We start from the raw sequence: 19,077 nt of genomic DNA, 5'->3' as shown, positions 1-19,077 counted from the left end.
CCTGCCCGTAACGCTTCCTCCCGGAGGCCTTGGCATCCTGTGCCCTCGTCCCCACCTTCTCTCACACCTTCCCCTCCACGCGGGTGGCTTCTCAAACAGGAGAGAGCCAGCGGTTTGCAGGCCCTGGAGAGATGGTCTGTCAGGAGCTTGGGCTCTGGAATGGTTCAGATCTCACCCTCGCCTCTGGTTGACCAGGAGCAAGTTGATCTCTGAACTTCAGGTTTCTCAGCCATAAAACCCACCTTGAGGTGGGGGGTGGGGGGTGTTTCTTGTGCAGATTAAATGTGATTGCAGACTGATGGCGCTCAGCAGCAAACTTGGCCCAAAGACGCAGTCCCCGCCCTCAAGGATTTATGGGTCTAGTTTTCACTAGTTTCACCTTTTGCAGCACTAATTGCTGATGCATCACGGGGCTCCTCTGCGTTTGTTCTTGCTGTTTTGTGTTGAGAAAGCGTGACATTCCTCTCTTCCCCCACTCCCTGGGCTTCTCATACATGGCAGGGTATGCACAGAGCATCTGGAAGCCCAGTTCACCCGGCTCCCCCGGAAATGGAGCTGAAACCAGAAGCAAGGCTCTCTCCAAAGATCAGAGGGAAGGGCTGAAGAATCAAGATAAATACTCCAGTGACGCCATTACCTGCCAACCCACACACCAGAGAGGCTGGCACCACCACGTGGAGACCCTTGGTCTACCTGGCTGCGCAGACCCAGTGAGTGCTGCCGCCTGAGATCAGATGTGTGCAGCAGAGCAGAAACCCTGAGGCTCTAAGGTGAAGGGACTCTAAGCAGGGTGAGCATGTTACACAGAAGAGGGGAGAGAACAACCAAGGGAAATGGTGGCGCAAACAATGGCGATAATGGGGCTGGGGGGGGTGTCGCCCTGGACAAAGAGGCAGAGAAGTGCTGCTGAGTCCCCTGGGAAGGCAGCCTACAGGTAGCCATCCACACCTGCACACTGGGCCCCTGTCAGCGCTCACTTCCCCCTTCAGGGAATCAGGACAGGATGCCATCCCGCCAGATGCATCTCCGTGCAGTTTCTGACTTTTCACCAGAATCTGGCAGGTCAAGAGAGTTTTTGGGGTTTTTTAAAAGATTTTGTTTATTTATTTGACAGAGAGGAAGAGACAACCAGTGCACAAGCAGGGGGAGCTGCAAAGGGAGAAGCAGGCTACCCACTGAGCGGGGAGCCGGATCTATCAATGATCCGGGCTTGATCCTAGGACCCCGGAATCACAACCTGAGCCGAAGGCAGTTGCTCAACTGGCTGAGTCACCCAGGCACCCCTCAAGAGAGAGTTTTGAAAAATTGCCACAACCAGTGACAGCCAAGGAATGCAGGGGGACGTACAGGCACTAATTCCAAAAGCTTGTCCCATCCACTTCAGGCTCTGTTGTTCAGGGAGCTCAGAGGACAATGCAACCAGAACTAACTAACTAAATAAATAACTAAATAACTAACTAACTAACTAAATAACTAAATAAATAAATAAATAAATAAATTTTTTAAAATTGCCATCTTATGTTAAATGGTGGCAAAGACAACGATTCCCAGCCAGAGTGCTGCAAGAACAAAGCAGGGCTCAGGCCCCTACCTCACCACCCAGTTCACACAGGACACGGCTTAGCATCTCTCCCAGGTTCTAGAACCTATAGCAGCTCCTCCGTGAGCTGAATCCTCTTTGTTTACTGAGCACATGTCAATGGGATCTCAACGCATTGCTGTTGACTGACTGATAAACTCAAGCTCAAACCCTTCAGCATAAATCTGTCAGCCCATCAGTTCACCACCCTGTTTTCCACATCCCTCATCAAGACTATTCGTGGTCATCCGTTCCCATCTTCAAGCCAACAATCCACCCCCTACCCCCACCCCGTGCTGCTTTTGCCAAGCATCTGGTCTCCATTCAAAACTCTGCTCTTGGAGCACCTGGGTGGCTCAGTGGTTAATTATCTGCCTTTGCCTCAGGTCCTGATCCTGGAGTCCTGGGATTGAGTCCCGCATCAGATTCCCCGCAGGGAGCCTGCCTCTCTGCCTGTGTCTCTGCCTCTCTCTGTGTGTCTCTCATGAATAAATAAATAAAATCTTAAAAAAAAAAAAACCACTCTGTTCTTGGGGCACATGGGTGGCTCAGTTGGTTGAGTGGCCAACTCTTGATTTTGGCTCAGGTCATGATCTCAGGGTCATGGGATTGAGCTCCACGTGAGGCTCCATGCTCAGCAGGAAGTCTGCTTGAGATTCTTTCTCCCGTGCCCTCCCCCCTCCCCCTGCTCACATTTGCTCTCTCTCAAATAAATATATAAACTTTTAAAACAAAAGAAAATTTGAAACACCCACTGCTCTCCACAGTAAGCAGAGGCATGCCTGCGGAGGGCCAGCATGATGAGGAACAGGAGCACTGAGGTTGATTTATAAAGGGTGTGGGTTTCCTTTTGGGGTCACGGAAATGCTCTGAAATTGACTGCAGTGAAGATTATGCATATCCAGGAATATGCTAAAAACCACTGAATTTTATACTTTAAATGACTGAATGGTTGGTATGTTACGTAAATTATATCTCAATAAAGCTGTCATGGGGGAAAAAGAAAACCTCAGCTCTGAAGTCAGCTCCTCCAGGAAATTCTGACTTATGAATTAAAGATGCTTCCATTCCAAACAGTAGAGGAAAAAAAAGAATCATTCTTGCACTCATTTTTAATTTATTTGTCAACAAACATGTATCGATCACCACAGACGGCCAAGCACAGTGCTAGACAGTGAGGATACGAAGATGAACCAGACAAAGTTGGGCGTGCATTATTTCAGTACTGCACCCCAAGGCCCTTGGTTCTCCAAACCATCTTCTCCACTTCTTTCTTCCTAGGATTTTTTTTTAAGATTTTATTTATATATTCCTGAGAGCCACAGAGAGAGAGAGAGGCAGAGACACGGGCAGAGGGAGAAGCAGGCTCCCTGCAGGGAGCCTGACATAGGACTGGATCCCAGGACCCCAGAATCACGCCCTGAGCCAGAGGCAGACGCTCAACCACTGAGCCTCCCAGGTGCTCCTCTCGATCCTTTCCGCGTTTAACTTCGTGCAGTTAAAATCCACAGCCCCTTGCATTCTATGGCACCAGACCCTGGAGGCCTGAAAGGGGCTTTTCTCCCCTGCACAGAGGTCGACTCGGAGTGGGGAGTGTGGAGAGGAAGGAAGGCCAACAGGCCGGGCCTGGAATGCTGATGCCCCGGCTAAACCAGCCCAGAGCAGAGCATTTTGCCAATCCTGTAATGCGTGAGAGGTCCCAGGTGCGGCTGGAAAACGTTTGCACGTGTATTACTCCTGAGACACGTCTCCCTTTCCATGATGAAGATGACGCACACAGAGCATGACTGAAGTGAGGTATCCAAGGTCCCACACCCACTACACGACAGAACTTAAAGTTAAACTGAAATCTTGGGGCAGCCTGGGTGGCTCAGAGATTTGGCACCTGCCTTGGGCCCAGGGCGTGATCCTGGAGACCCAGGATCGAGTCCCATGTCAGGCTCCCTGCATGGAGCCTGCTTCTCCCTCTCTGCCTCTCTCTCTCTGCCTGTGTCTCTGCCTCTCTCTATCTCTCATGAATAAATAAATAAGATCTTTTAAAAAAATAAACTGAAATCTTCTGGCTTCACGTCCAATATTCTTTCTGGTCTGCTGCCTCCAAACGCCAGCTCCTTCTCAGGCAAACTTCCTGGGCATCTACAAGCATCTACTCGCTCTACTGCTTCTTTTCCCTCCATGCAGCCTTTCATTTCTAAGGCCTCCCCATGATGGGGTTTTATCTTTGCAGAGATCCGGAGAGATTCCAACAGGAGACAGCGTTAAGTGGGTAAGAGACGATATGGGAGTCAGACCAATTTGGGTTTGAATCCAGAGTCTGCCTTTATTACACACACACACACACACACACACACACACACACACACACACATTCTTCTCAGCCAGCAAGCCATCATTTAAAAGACTGCTTTCATCTACACCTAGAGGGTGAAAATCCTTCCTGATTTTAAGAATACTGAAGATTCCATGGCATCCTTGGACAACTCTCAAAACCAAGAAAACCTTTCTTAATTCTAACCAAATCCACCCCATCCTCACCCTGGCCGCAATGCAAGACTCTTTTCCCCATATTCTGTCCTCAATATGCGTGCCGAATCCCCAAACCAAAATGGGGTCTCTATTAGGGTCTCTCGCATTTCAGGGGAGGCTCTCTACGAGGGCTTCTCGCATTTGAGAGGAAAGCTGACAAACCATGATGAACTATGTTTTTTAATTTTTTTTATTGGAGTTCAATTTGCCAACATATTATAGCATAACACCCAGTGCTTTGATAGGGATTGCACTGAATTCAAGATTAGCTCATGGCTGGCTCAGCTGGTAGAGTCTGGTTGTGATGTCGGGCCCCACACTAGGCATAGAGATTACCTTAAAAAAAAGAAGAAGGGGGGCACCTGGGTGGCTCAGTGGTTGAGCATCTCCCTTTGGCTCAAGTCCTGACCCGGGGGGTCCTGGGACTAAGTCCCACATCAGGCTCCCCACAGGAAGCCTACTTCTCCTTCTGGCTATGTCTCTGCCTCTCTGTGTCTCTAGTGAATAAATAAAATCTTAAAAGAAGGAGAAGAAAAAGGAAGAGAAGAAATTTAAAAATAAGATTAGCTCCCACCAAGCTTGCTCCTCTTCTCTCGACTCTGTGGAAAAGGCAGCAGGATGGGGCACCAGACAGAAAGAATTGTTATCCTCAGGTTCACAAAAAACTACATCTGCACTTGAAAGTAGAACCACTTCCAGTTAAAGGAAAAGAGATTGGGGAAAGCTTATCATAACCCCACCAATTCCTCCGTGTCCCCTCAAAGAGACAAGGCCTACTTCTTTTTTCTTCTAATTTTTTTTTTTTTTTTGTAATCTCTGCACCCAACGTGGTGCTCACACGACCCTGAAGAGACCAAAGCCACAGGTTCTCCCCACTGAGCCAGCCTGGTGCCACCACCCTGCTTCTTTTGCCTTTGTCCACACTGTTCCTCTTTCCTGATCTCATGCCCCCGTCCTCATACTTTTCCTGCTGTTTTCTACCACCTGTCTGTATTGGTCAGTTTGAGACTCTCTCTTTCAGCATCTTTATATTTTCCAATGGCTCCACCTCCTCCAGGGGAGTGAAACTGACTTGTCTCAATTGGTCACACGAGTCTCCACCCATCCTCCTCCTCCAACTTGGCACCTCCTTTTTCTACCCAGTCCTCTCTGCTCGCCCTCCAGGACCCCATCAACATTAGCCGGTACCAGATGGAACTCAGGAGAACATTCAATAAACACTGGTTGAATTGATGTGGATGAAACAGGACAGGCTGGGAGGAGGAGTCCTGGGCAAAGTGGCCAATCCTTCAGTTGCCCAAAGAAGGGTGCCAACCTCCCTTAAGAGATAGAACTCTGGAGTGTCTAAAGGAGCAGAGTCCATGGTATCAAAGAGCCTGTAAGGATCCCTCTCCCTGCAACCAGGCGGTGGATTTGGCTCCAACACACCTCCTAGCCAAGGCTGTATGGAGCTGCCCTATGGTTTTCTACGCTGGGTGACAGGACAACTTCTCCCACTATTCAGATGCCACACTAACCCAGGAAAAAAAAGGGGGGGGGAGCTGCCACAAACCACAGCAGCTCTAGAAGTCCGAAGACTCTCTGTAGTAGGAAATGTGCCTCTCTCAACCTGCATGTTGCAGCAGGTGCCCTCCACGTGTGGGCCAGGACACGCAAGCTGGTTGTGGCCACGATAACATAATAAAAACTGAAACGGAGTTCAGCGGTGTCAGTGCAGGGTGGAGGCGCCCCTTAACCTCTCTCGGCTTCAGTTGTGTCCACGTCTTAAACGGGAACAGCAGTGGTGCCTAGCGCAGAGTTTTCGTGATGCCCGCGCGGGCTGTAGGGACCTGCCCAGGTTCGGGACCCAACAGATGCGAGCTGCCAAGGGCTTCCCTGTTCATTCTGCAGTGAGGATGGAATGAGAAGGAAAGCGGCGGGCAGCCCCACGGGGAGGGAGTCGCAGGCCCCCAGCCCCGGCCCCGGAGGGGGGCGGAGGGCGACACGCGTGGCCGCCGGGGCGCGGCGCAGCAGCCGCGAGGGCGCCCCCGCTGCCCGCTGCCCGCCGCGGTGGGGCCCGGACGCCCCCCGGGGGCCGGGGCGGGGGCTGCAGGCGCAGGTGGGGTGGGGCAGGGGCGGCGCGGGGACGTACCTGCTCTCACTGCACTCCTTCCGCTCCCTCACCCTGAGCCACTTGCGGAGGAGGAAGCGCTTTCGGCGCGGAGACGCGCTGGGTGTGGAGCAGTTGGACCACGGGGTGTCCTCGTCGCTGGAGGGCGTGATCTCGATGGACGGCAGCTGCAGGAACTCCTTGCCCGGGGCCAGGACGCCGGGCAGCTCCCGCGCCAGCCCGGCCTCCAGGCTCTGCTCCTGCACGTTCTTGGTGCGGCGCATCTTGAAGCGCCGGCGGCGGAGCGTGGGGGTCGACGAGCTGGACCAGAGCGGGCCGCCCTCGGGCGCGCCCTGGGGCGCGGGCACCTGCAGGGCGGGCGGCTGCGGGTTCTCCAGCATGTTGGCCGCCGGCATGGGGTCCGCGGGGTCCGCGCGCTCCGCCGGCCGCCGCCGCGCTCCCGGCCGCTCCCGGGGGCCCCGCTCGCCGCCCGAGCCGCGCGGGGGGCAGGCCCGGCTCCCGGGGCGCCGCGGGGCAACTTTCCGGGGCGCGCCCCCCCTCCCGGCCGCCCTCCGGGGCTCCCGCGGCGCGCCCGCTGGTTTTCCTCGCGCGCTCTCCCGGCGGCTGGCGTCTTCGCCTCGGGGCTCGGCGGGGCTCGGCGGGGCTCGGCGGGGCCCCGGGGGCGGCTCGGCGCGCTCTCAGCGGCTCGCGGTCGGCCGCCCGGGCTGCGGAGCCGGAGCCGGCGTGGCGCTGCAGGGAGGCGGAGGGCAGGAGGCGGGGGCGGGGGGCGGGTGAGGGGAGAGAGAGGAAGCGAGACACTGGATAAAAACACAAAAGAGCAGGAGGGGGGAGCCAAGGGAGGGGAGGGGAGGCCACTTCTGTCCAGAAAGGGCACGCACCGGCAGCGACGGCCGGGGCAGCCGAGCGCGGAATCCCTTGGGGAGGGACTCTGCCTCCGCGCACGGGCTGCTCCAATCAGCCTAATGAAACAGGATCACAAACCAAACTTTCTCAAAGCACCGATTGGCCAGGCAAGCTCCCATTAGTCTAACGCCCAGCTTTTTCTTTGGGGGAAGGGAGGAATCAGGAATTCAGTCCTCACTCCCCAAGGCCACCCAAGACCCAGGGTTGAGGGGGAAGCAGGGGGCTTTTCATTTCCAGCAGGATGTCTTCGAAGAAAAAGTGCTTTCTTTGAATCGTTTGGGAGGGCAGGCAGGTGCACGGGAAGGCTGGGCGTAGTCAGAGTCCCTTCCCCCCTCCCCTCCCGGCAGGTTCCCTGGAGGCTGCTTCCAAAATGACCAGTTGAGAGGAGAGAAGGGTTCTCTTGTGGAATAAGCTGAGGACAGCAGACATGACTTACGGAGGAAGGACAGACAATAGGATCTGGGAGACACAGGACACACAGGACCAGCAAGGAAAGAGGGACTGATCCCTCTCCATCTTGAGCTGCCCTGTCAATACTGTAGCCCCATCCCAAGCACACAATGAAGTTATTGGAAGGTGAGCACCCAGAAGGCAAAGCATCCAGCAAAGCCCCCGGGAGTTGTGTTCCTGGGGGATGATTCAATTCTGCTTCAACCTGCAAGGGGTATGGACTGAGTCACAGAAAGTCTAAGATGTCCCCCAGGTCATGGAACCCGGGAAGTGAATCAGCCCGGGCAGTGTCTGAAGGTAGGCTGACCCACTCACTCCCTAGACCCAAGTACCTTCAGCCCTGAGAGCCTGGCCCGAGAACTGATCCACTTGAACGAGGATTCTCCACTGGGACTGAGCCTAAACCAGCCCAGCTTCTAGAGCAGAGGCTGTATGGTCCATTCTCCTCCCTCCCAGTCCAGAGCATAAGCCTCTCCACTAATCGCCCCTCCACAAAGTAGAGTCAGTAGCTTTCAGATAGACCAGGAGGAGCACAGAAGAATGCATCGTTGAATCCACAATTCGATTCGATTTCTTCTCTGCCCCTCTCTATGAGTCCAATTTCCAGTGAAGAGCTGATGCCCAGCTTCCCCACCAGCATGGAGGATGCAGGAACATTTCATGAGTGTCCCAACGCTGAACAAATAGCACATTTCTCAAAGACTACAAGAACTCACTGCAAGAAAATATGTCCCTGCAGGCCAGTGAGACATCAAGTATGACAACTGGCCATGGGTCGGTCCATCACGCCCTGGAATGACCCACGGAGGGGAGCTCAAGGTTTCAGGACATTGCACAATGTCCAAGAGGCCAGGAAACCAAGGGAAGTAAGTTTTGCACTGGGGGACAGAGGTACTGTGGCCGGAAAGCCAAGGCCAGGCCCACCTGTAAATGACTCCCCGGAACATTGGCTCGTCTTATTTCTGACTCTCCACATCCGGCCATTGGCTCCCTCAAAGGTGGTTTGGTATCACTTTTTTAACTCCCGGACATGACACAGAAAGGAGAAACCCCCTTCAGGTGTCCGGCCTGGCAAGGAACAGAATGCTTCTTCCGGCCCCGGGGGGATGCTGAGGGTGCATGATGGCAACTCCAAACTTCAGGATAGGGAGTTAAGCCCAGGCGCCAGTTGCTCACTGCCCTGGACTTCCTCCAAGGATGAGTGCTTTGCAGGGGATCCAGTAACTTCCCAAGCCAAACAACACAAAGCAAACACACAAACACGAACATGATGATCCACAACACAGGGCTAATCGAATTGATGGGTATGGGGGGGGGGATTCACAGGGGGACCTGCCCCCCCCCCCAAGTTGAGCACTCTGAATTTAAATGGATGCCTCCTAAAAGGAATTAAAGTCACCAGGCTCCCTCTTCCCACCCACTGCAGCCGCTTTTCCCACCCACAATAGGATTCTGGACCTAAAATCTAAAAATCCTGGGAGATTTAATTTAAGCCTTGGGCACAGCAGTAGTTGAGAATGATCATTTACATTTCACCTGGCCTGAGGGAAAACCTCCTCCAAACGAAATCTGAAATGGTTTCACTTGGCTGAGCAGCAAGCAGATGCCCAGAGGACCGCAGGTCCCCAGCACTGTCCTTGCATACTGCTGCCTTCTTTCCTTCAAGCCTTTATCCACTAAAACCCTGTTCAAACCACATCCTCCGGCCCCCTGCCACCTGTTTGTCTTTTTTTTTTTTTAACCATGGCATGACCCAGTGAGATGATAAAGGGGGAACTGCTTTGAGAAATGAGAGCCCCTACGATGGCGAGCCATCCTTACTGTTAAACAGACAACAAGCGTGTTGAGGGAAGAACCAAGTTTCTCCTCTCTTAGATTCTCTTCGGTATCCCGGGTGTTTTGTGGCATAGTAACCTTTACGCTTCTGTAAAGGACGTCCCTACATACTATTTTATCTTCCCAGCGACCTAGGAGTGAGACAAAACTTTATCCAAGGTCACAGATAAATAATAATCGTCTCAAAGACAAAGCCGGAACTTGAACCCAGGTCTTGGGGAGCCCATTGGAGGCCACCGGAATCTCAGCAACTCTATCAGCTCTGGAAAGCAGGGGGTCCCCCGTGGCACCCAAATTTTACCAGCCCTCACCGGCTGGGTGTATCACGAAGCTCTCGGCCGCTATTCAGTTCCATCCACTGACAAGTAGGCAAATGGAAACACAGAATGCTGAAAAATCATTTCCCCAAGCAGCTGGCGGCATGGGGGTCAGGACTTCAAAATCTCAGCCCCTGCATTCCTCTCCCTGCCGCTGTCCCACATTTGGCTCCGAGAAGACTCTGTGGTTCTCTCCGGGAAGCTGACCTCACCTCTGGCCTCCCAGACAGGTGGTGGCCAGAACAACCTGGCCTCCCTTCCCCCAGCCGCAGCCAGGCCTCTGACTTTAAATGAAAGGAGCTCATATTACCAAGCAACTGTTGTTTATGCTCAGCTGTTCAGGCTCCCTTTTCCTGCAGACACAAGACACCGAACACCTGTCCATTACTTCTGGAGACCCACTAACTATAGTCTGGTTTTCAGCCAAAACTTCAGGAGGGAACCTAAGTGAAAAATACTAGCTGTGAAGCCAGATTTCTCCTGAGTGCCTATCCCACTGATGTGCAAAGGGCCAGACCCCAGGGACCCACCATCCCAACTGCCCAAGGGGTGCCAGGGGCTGGCAACTCCCAAGACCCGAGCCAGGAGTGTCCCCCTCAACACTGCTGCCACAAGCCAGAGGGTCCCCACCGGCAAGCTTGGGACGAGGGAACTTCCAAACCCAAGGGCTGGCCTGTGTACAAGGAAGGGAAAGAAGCAGGCAGCAGGCATGCACCGAGTGGACCTTGTTACTACCAGAGAAGCTGGAAGGACAGAAATGTGAATGATGCTGTGGCGCGGGGTTATTATCCTTCTTCAAATGCAAAGTGAAGGATGGGAGGTCCTACCTTCTAGCTCTCGTTGTGCAGCCAGCAAGAGGAAGTGAGTGTAAAGCTCAGTGTGGGAGATTCAGGTTGGATGATAAACATCTATTGAGAGTAAATCCAGTTAGGGACTGGAATGTATGACCAACGATGGGTAGAATGGCTTTCTCTGAACATCTTTAAAGGTAAATGGAGCTTAGTTAAAGGCAGTGGCAGGAAAGAGATGATGTCTTAAAGGCCCAGTCCCCCACCCCCCCACCAAGGATCTGTGAGGCCCCAGATTCTCTCTTTAAAAAAAAAAAAGGCAGTTCATTTATGCATCTTGATTACTGGATCCTAAACACCTCCCTGAAACCCATAAACGACTGTAATGTCTTGCATGATGGGACAGAAAATCGGGGACTTGTCACTAGGGTGGTGACGGGACAAGGAGCCAGGAGTGGGGAGACAGGAGCAAGAGGAAGAGCTGGAAAGAAGCTGGGGCCTCACAGACCTGCCATCTGCATTCTGTTCCTTTCAGTAATCCCTACCTCATTTCCCCGAGGAGGTACTAGCTGGCCAAGACGTCAGGGGAAACCGCACAGGATCTGTGTGGTCAGAGGAGGCCAGAGCGTGCTGGCTGAACAAATCTCAATAAAACCACAGCTGGCCAGCCACCAGGCCCAGCATCTCCTTCTGAGGAAGAGAAAGGAAATGGCACGAGGCCTGCGTGGAGTCTCAGGTCCCTAGGACAGGGCGCTGGCTTGGCCTCTCAGCCACCAGGAATGCCTGAGGTTGGCAAAGCACTTCCGCCAGCTTTTAGCAGGGGCCAGGGTGAACAATGACGCCACCTCGGGAGAAAGACGGTCACCAGATAAGCCTCCCTGGTTTAACTGCTCATCAAAAGGCTTAAGAGTCAAAGAAGACTTTTTTGCACAACAACATTTGGCTGCCCTGTGCTCTTGACACCGGGATACCAAGGCACAGCAGACATCATCTTCTTGTACTCTGAGCCTTACAAGGACGGTCTTTGTGCAAACCAAGGCCGGAAGAAACTTCCTGACGTCACCCTATCTGTCTCCTTGCTGTCCTTGCAGGTGGCATGGTCTGAGTATTACGCTGCTTTCCTTGGAAGTGGCAAATGCCATCGGCACTCCAACCTCGTGACGAAGTGCACAGGCCCAAGGCATGCTATCTGAGCTTTAGACCCCTTTCCACCACTCACTAACTGTTTGGTTTGGGAGTAGGTTGCTTAATTTCTCCATCACAGTCTCCTCACCTGTAAGATCATAGTGATTAATAACATCTCCCCCCTGGGTTGTCGTGAGCACTCGAACAGCATAGGACACTTCGAACAGTGCTTGGCACAGAGTAAGTGGTCTGTAAACGTGAGTCTCTGTTATCCTGAATTAAGTCCCCTGAGGATACCCCCGTGAGGAAGCAGGACTATACCTGTTGACTTCCAACTCAAGTTTAATTCTACAAGTAGCTGTTAAGCTAGAGCACTGTGTGAGGTTCCTTACCAAGTGCTAAGAGTGCAGCAAGACAAAGAAGGCGTGGTTTGTGCACTGAAGCACACGGTGGAGCAAGGCAGGATTAATTAAGTGCAAAATATAAGTGAAAAAGAGGTGTGAGAAGTGGGAAGATCGCTACATTTTAACTAGAGGGAAAGAGGTGGTGGAGGCTGGCTCTGTGGACGCATCGGTACCTAAGATAAAGTACGAATTCCAGTAGAAAAGAAGAATAGGCATTCTCGAATAAAGAAACAGTTGTTTTTCTTTAAGATTTTATTTATTTACTCATGAGAGACACAGAGAGAGAGGCAGAGACACAGGCAGAGGGAGGAGCAGGCTCTCTGTGGGGAACCCAATGCGGGACTCGATCCCAGGACCCTGGGATCACACCCTGGGCTGAAGGTAGCACTAAGCCGCTGAGCACCCAGGCTGCCCATAAAGAAACAGTTGTAATAAAGGCACTGAGGGGTCAAGACTCATGAAGCATTTTTTGAAAATAGGGAGCAGTAAGTTAAGGGTCTATGGAGGGACACAGAGGAGATGAGGCCAAATGAGAATCAGACTGGTAAGTGTTCAAAGTTTAGATTTCATTCTTTAAACAAAGAGATGCTGGGATCCTTGGGTGGCTCAGCGGTTTAGAGCCTGCCTTCGGCTCAGGGCGTGATCCTCCAGGGCATGACCCTGGGGTTCCGGGATCGAGTACCGCATCGGGCTCCCTGCATGGAGCCTGCTTCTCCCTGTGCCTGTGTCTCTGCTTCCCTCTCTGTGTGTCTCTCATGAATAAATAAAATCTTTAAAAAAATAAAGATGCTATTCAAATTTTTTGTTTGTTTGTTGCAGGGGGAATGATATTATCCACCTGTGTTTGAAGACCATCAGTTCTAGGGACTGTGAAATATGGAGTGGAGGAACAAAATATGGGACACACAGAGTCCAATCTGGAGGCTCATATTCAGTGTTTCATATTTTTGGAATATCGGCTATACACACGGCAAAGAGTTCAGGTAAAAGATGGGGGAAAATCTGAAATAGGGCAGGAGAAAAATGTGGAATAAGAAGAGGTGGACAAGGAAAAGAAAAGCCCTGTGAAGATCTATTCGTAGATATAGATTGGAGGAAAACCAAGAATGAGGGATGATTCGGAAGTAAAGGGGAGGAAAGGTGCCAACATTTATTGAATGCCTACTGAAAGCCAGGCGCTGGGGCTAAGTGTTCACACACAAAATCCCAGGTAACCCTCTCAGCCACCCCGAGAAAGAGATTTCAAAACTCCATTTTAGGATGATGAGAGATTTTAAAAGGCGACTTGCCCAAGTTCACCCATCTAGCAAGTAGAGGATGGGCACACCTTTCAGCTAGGGTCTCTCTACTGGAAAACTCATGGTTTTTTTCAACTACACCACACATTTCAGAAAGATAAATGATGCCAAAGGCTATAATGAAGTCAGGCAGGGGAAAGACTGAGATAATTCCATTAGATTTTATAATTAGGTCACTGGTGACCTCCAAGAGAAAAACTGCAGTGGAGCAGCCAGAGAAGAAATGCTATGGGCAGAAGTTCAAGAGTGAGTAGAGGAAGTATGAATGGAGGCTTGCAAAGTTACACCACTTCTTCCAGAAATTAGGCAGTGAAGCAAGTGAGTGACATCTAATTTTTTTTAAGATTTTATTTTATTTTGAGAGAGTGCAAGAGGGGAGAAGGGCAGGGGGAGGGGGAGAGGGAATCTCAAGCAAACTCCGTGCAGCCCGACGACACAGGACTCAGTCCCACAACCCTGAGATCACAACCTGAGCCAAAATCAAGAGCCAGACATCTTCCTAACTGACTGAATCACCCAGGTGTCCCAATATCCATTTTTAAATAGTCATTGAACATCTACTGTGTTAAACATTCTTCTAAGACCTTCATCTGGACTGTGAAAAGCAGTGTGTGTGTGTGTGTGTGTGTGTGTGTGTGTGGTGTGTGAGAGAGTGAGAGAGAGAGAGAGAGAGAGAGAGAGAGGTGAGTGGGGGACATTTAGGGCATAGGGATATCGAGTTTTTTTTCCTTTTAATTTTTGTGTATTTGTGTTGTATTGTTGGTAGATGCTACGTTTCAGAGGAACAAAACGTGACTACGATTATGCCATTGAAGACAGAGTTCAGCCTGTATCTGCTAAGAAAACTGAAGCATGGTGGAGTACCTGGTAATCTAGCAAATCAATCAAAAAGCATTAATATGCCCAGACTCTAAGCATTCCACAATACTGGGTACTGTGAAGGCCTCCTGAAAAGTTTCTATGAAACCATTTATTCTGAAACATGATTTTTGAACACCTATCAGAGATGACACTGGCCTCCATTGCTTCAAACCTTGGGCGGGAGAGGAGAGCAGAAAACCAATCCAAGAACTACAGTTTGATAAGAAAAGCCACTTCAGTAGAGGCATGTGTCAAATGCAGTGTGAACCCAGAGGAGAGAGAGATCTTGATCCAGAAAGATCTTCGTGGGGGAGACAGTACCTACCCAAGGTTGAAGGTCAGCAGAGGATCTTTCCGGGTAAAGGAAGGACATGCTTCTAGACAGAGAGGCCACACATGCAAAGACACTGAGGTATGAAAGGGAGCGTGGTATATATATTTTAAAGATTTTATTTTTTATTCATTTACTTCAGAAAGAGAGAGAGAGAAGCAGACTCTGTGCTGAGCACAGAGCCGGATGCAGGGCTCAATCCCAGGACCCAGAGATCACCACCTGAGCTGAAATCTATAGCGGGACACTCAAACAAACCCAGGCACCCGGAGAGCATGGTATATTCTTGAAATTACAAAAGAACAGTTTGGATCATAATGTTCAGTTGGGTGAGGGCTGAGAACAAGAGAATGTATCTACTATAAATCTTCCTTCATTCACCCATCCAAACATGTTTATTGGGTACACTGTGTTCTGGATGCTGGAAAACAGGGACTCACAAAAGCAAGTCTGTGCCCTGAGGGAGTTTACATCGTGGTGATCACAAAATTCTGGAATGATGGAACGGAGATTTCCAAGAACGAACCCATCATTTTATCTCCACTGTTTCTTCTGTTCGAGATAATAGGAAACTGGACACAGGCAGGTTACAGACTTTTACTGAAATTCCATATCAAAAAGGCAAAGCTTCACAGATAATAAATGGCTTTGCAAACAAAGACCCAGAGACTCAAAGAGCTAGAAGCTTAACTCAGTGAGAAAGGCTCCAAAGGTAGAAAAGGATTCCTTTCAAGTGCTAAAGCAACCCCTGTAGGCTTTTATTTCTGACAAGAATTCCGGCCATTTCACTTTCCCTAAGTCAGAAGATAACCCCTTTTACAGACAAGCAAACCAAGACTCAGAGAGTAGAGGCGTTTGCACACTGTGCTCCAAATTGCTCCCAGGGTTGAACGGAACTGTGGTAACTTCCTTGAGACACAAATGCTGCAATTGTAAAACTTGCTTAGTTCTGATGGGAAACAATGGCCTGTTTGCCAAGCATCAGTTGGATACTAGCCTTTACATACCATTTCACCCAAGAAAATTTAGAATCATTTTCTTAGGACTCCAAAAAGGAGTTGAAGAGTGGGGGCTCAGTGGAGGATTTTCAGTGGCAGCCCCTGTAATCTGGCTTTGCACAACCATCCCCACTGCACCCTGAGTTGTTGATCTTTCTGCAAGGAATGTATCTGGAGGGAGTAACTGTAAATAATTAATTCCTGTAAAATTCTGCATTTACTGTGAGCTCTTGCCTTAATGAAAGTCACGCTGTCAGGTGTTCCCACTCTTCAGGAATAGCCCGTTTGTTTCCCTGGCTGTACTCTGCCCTCAAGCTGTCCCCAGTGGCAGGCGTCCCCTGGGCTTGCATTCTGCCCCCCAACCCTTCTTCTAAGTTGCTGACACTCTGGACCACTGCCCTCATAATTCGCCTCAATTCAATGACTGCACGGTATTTTACATGCCCTGAAATTGAGATCTGGGGATTGGTTACACTGGGTGAGCTCTACACTCTATTGTAGCTCTAGAGTCTATGAACTAGAAAGGTCTACTTTGCTTTAAGCAATCCTAGTGTATGAAAACACAGGTTTCTAAAATGTACACGTCAGAATGATCATTCATATAATATAAATCATTTTTTTTATTTTTTAAAAAAGATTTTATTTATTTATTCATGACAGGCACAAAGACAGAGGCAGAGACACAAGCAGAGGGAGAAGCAGGCTCCCTGTGGGGAGCCCGATGTGGGACTCCATCCCGGGACCCCAGGATCAAGCCCTGAGCCGAAGGCACATGCTCAACAGCTGAGCTCCCCAGGTCCCAAATCATTTGTTTTTACAAAAGGAACCCATTCAAATAGATTGTTTCTTTACATGTACAAACATTTTTATTCAATTAATAAATGAGTAAGGCACATTCTAGGAGGAAGCCACCTGCTAAGTAAGTTGATAGTGTCCAAATAAACATAAAACATGTCCCTGAATGTCGAATGGCCTTGTTTCTCCCTATATCCAGGAAAAGAATGAGCCCAATTTCCCATATCCTCAATCACTCCCCTGAAGTAATCTGGTACTTTTGGAAGACATATATTAACTCCGTCTGACAGCTGGAAAATGTATGAGCCCTAAAGCTTCCTGAGGTCATCGAATTGTAGGCATGCAAGAAACATTAGAAATTTAGTCCAATTTCATTAGATATTTGATCTGTCCTTCCTCCGCCCCATCCCAGCCAGGTTCACAGCTGAGAAACTGAGGCTCTGACAAGAGAAATTTTAGACCAAGTCACAAGGCTGAAATTGAAAATGCTTTTTGTAAATCAAACATATTTTAGCCATATTTTACCTTGATCACTTCTGGTATAGATTTGAGAGGTAGCATTTTTACTTCTAAGAAGAATTAAAAAACAAATTGCACTAGGGAGTCCAAATGCTCATTCTGCTTTTGTCTGCACCCATCCCACGTGCGTCTCATTTCCTCATAAGCCCACACACAGCAAGGAGTTAATGAAATACCTTGATAGAACTAATCCCAACATGTAGACGTGGAGATCTGCACAAAAAATGTAATAGAACAGTTCTTTTGGAAAGCTTTTGGAAAGGCCTCTTGGCTTACACAAAGGGAGTTCCTTTATGTGGGGAGTTTCCCAAATGCATTTTACATATTACCTGATTTACACACAACTTTGCAACACCACCACTTAATAAAAGTATATCTCTAAATAATCAATTTATAGGGTCGTACCCTTGGGGTTCAAAGCCAATATATAATAATGAGGACTTGCACCAAATACAAAATCAACCAAGTGTAGATTAGGAATGTTCCAGGGTCCTAAAGATTTTCCGATTCACCTAGGATTTCTTGAGCCAAGCACTGTCTTTTCTCCAGAGGCCTTCGAAACATCCAACGAGTTAAGTGCCCTTTTTTCCATGTTAGCAATAGAGGAAACTGAGGCCCAGAGAGATTAAGAATTTTAAGTGTCAAGATGGGATTCAAACTCAGGGATTCTGAATGCAAAACCAGTGTTTTCTCCACTCTGTCATATTACTCCATTTCGACTTTTTTAAAAGAGTTTTTTTAAAAGACAGATTTATTTACTTACTTATTTACTTATTTATTTATATGACAGCACACACACACACACAAGCAAAGGGATCAGCAGGCAGGAGAGGGAGAAGCAGACTCCCCACTGAGCAGGGAGCCGGACGCAGGGCTGGATCCCAAGACCCTGAGATCATGACCTGAGCTGAAGGCAGATGCTTATTGAACTGAGCCACCCAGGAGCTCCTCCATTTCAACTTCTTATAACAATATATCTTTCCAGTCACCATTCAAGCTGGTTGTATCATTTTTTAAATGAAGCCTTTGACCTGATTTGCAATTTGGTCAACAGATTAATATTTGGGATTGCCGTTCTGCAAACCAATCACTTCGTTTCCCTGTTTAATTCAGTTTCTATTTGTGTCCTAGCTAAAATATGCCGCCAAGTCAACAGCCGTTCCCTTGGGGGTTCCTATTGAATTCTAAATATTTTTCAAAGAAATGCTATCCCAAATATTAAACAGAGCTTACTTTCTAGAAATACATAGTTTTTTAAACTTTATTTATTTATTTAGTAATCTCTACACCCAGCGTGGGGCTTGAACTCAACCCCGAAATCAAGAGTCGGATGCTTTTTAGCCTGAGTCAGACAGGCAAGAACTATTTTTAATGGCATGCTCAGGCCACATATGCAGCTTCCTATTTGCAACCAGTAACATCAGTATAGCCCTCATTCCTAATTTGTCCCCAAATGTTTCTAATACCTCTTACCTGTTAAGAAGTCTACCTGTCCATCTGAGGTAAGTTAGCAGAGATCTCCAAGTGCTGGAGCCCAGCAACTCCTGTAATTGAGGGTTGTCTGCAGGAAGGTCCTACCTCCCCCAAGCACGTGGAGGCGGAGGGGACAGTGGGCCTCTCACGAGGGGGGGCAGCCCGAGGCTCCACTAACCTGGTTTGCTTTGAACAAACCTTGCCACCCCCTGCTGAAATGGTCACTTACTAAAACACCCTTGGAAGCCCCTTCTCTGTGGTCTTCAGGTTCTAATTTAGCTTCCAAAGGTAAATCTGACTTGTTTTCGGGATATAGTAAGGCACTGGCTTAAATCTTGCTGGCCAGAGCAAAGTCTCCGTTCTTGAAGGCTTGCTCACGTGGTCTCCTTCTGTGCAAGTTCACCCTTGCCTCCTTGGACCTTGAAACCAGGACATTAAGCTCCATCTTCAGCATAATAAAATCTCCCCAGCTTCACTCAAAGAACAGCCAGTCAGCACTCCTTGGTCCCACTGTCCTTCAGGCAGAGCCTAGGATACTAGGATACCAAAACTAGGTGACTGCCCTGCCTCTGTCTCCCTCCCACCACCATCTCTCTCTCTCTCTGTCTGTCTCTCTGTCTCTGTCTCTCTGTCTCTGTCTGTCTGTCTCTGTCTCTCTCTCTCACACACACACACATACCATTCTTAAAGATTCCCCTACTTCCTTCAGTGACCAGACACTGTTACTTCAAAAATAAATGGCGAGTTCCCCATCAATGGAGCTA

At 49.5% G+C, this 19,077-nt stretch overlaps 1 protein-coding gene across 6 annotated transcripts in view; it reads right to left on the bottom strand.

Moving 5' to 3' along the window:
- GRAMD1B (GRAM domain containing 1B) overlaps nt 1-18,626 on the bottom strand; it is a 179,728-nt gene extending 161,102 nt beyond the window's left edge. For 3 of the 6 annotated variants that reach the window (XM_055306277.1, XM_055306279.1, XM_055306285.1), the window contains exon 1: nt 6,237-6,610. In XM_055306277.1, coding sequence (XP_055162252.1) covers nt 6,237-6,610 — 374 coding nt within the window. Of the gene's footprint in view, nt 1-6,236; nt 6,611-18,313 lie in introns of those variants that run through there. The other 3 variants (XM_055306281.1, XM_055306282.1, XM_055306283.1) reach the window with 2 other exon arrangements.
- Nucleotides 18,627-19,077: the final 451 nt, after the last annotated feature.

This window comes from Nyctereutes procyonoides, unplaced genomic scaffold, assembly GCF_905146905.1.
Source record: "Nyctereutes procyonoides isolate TBG_1078 unplaced genomic scaffold, NYPRO_anot_genome, whole genome shotgun sequence".
Classification (NCBI taxonomy): Eukaryota; Metazoa; Chordata; class Mammalia; order Carnivora; family Canidae; genus Nyctereutes; species Nyctereutes procyonoides.
Note: the sequence above shows the minus strand (reverse complement) of the source record. Positions and strands in the feature narration are given on the sequence as shown.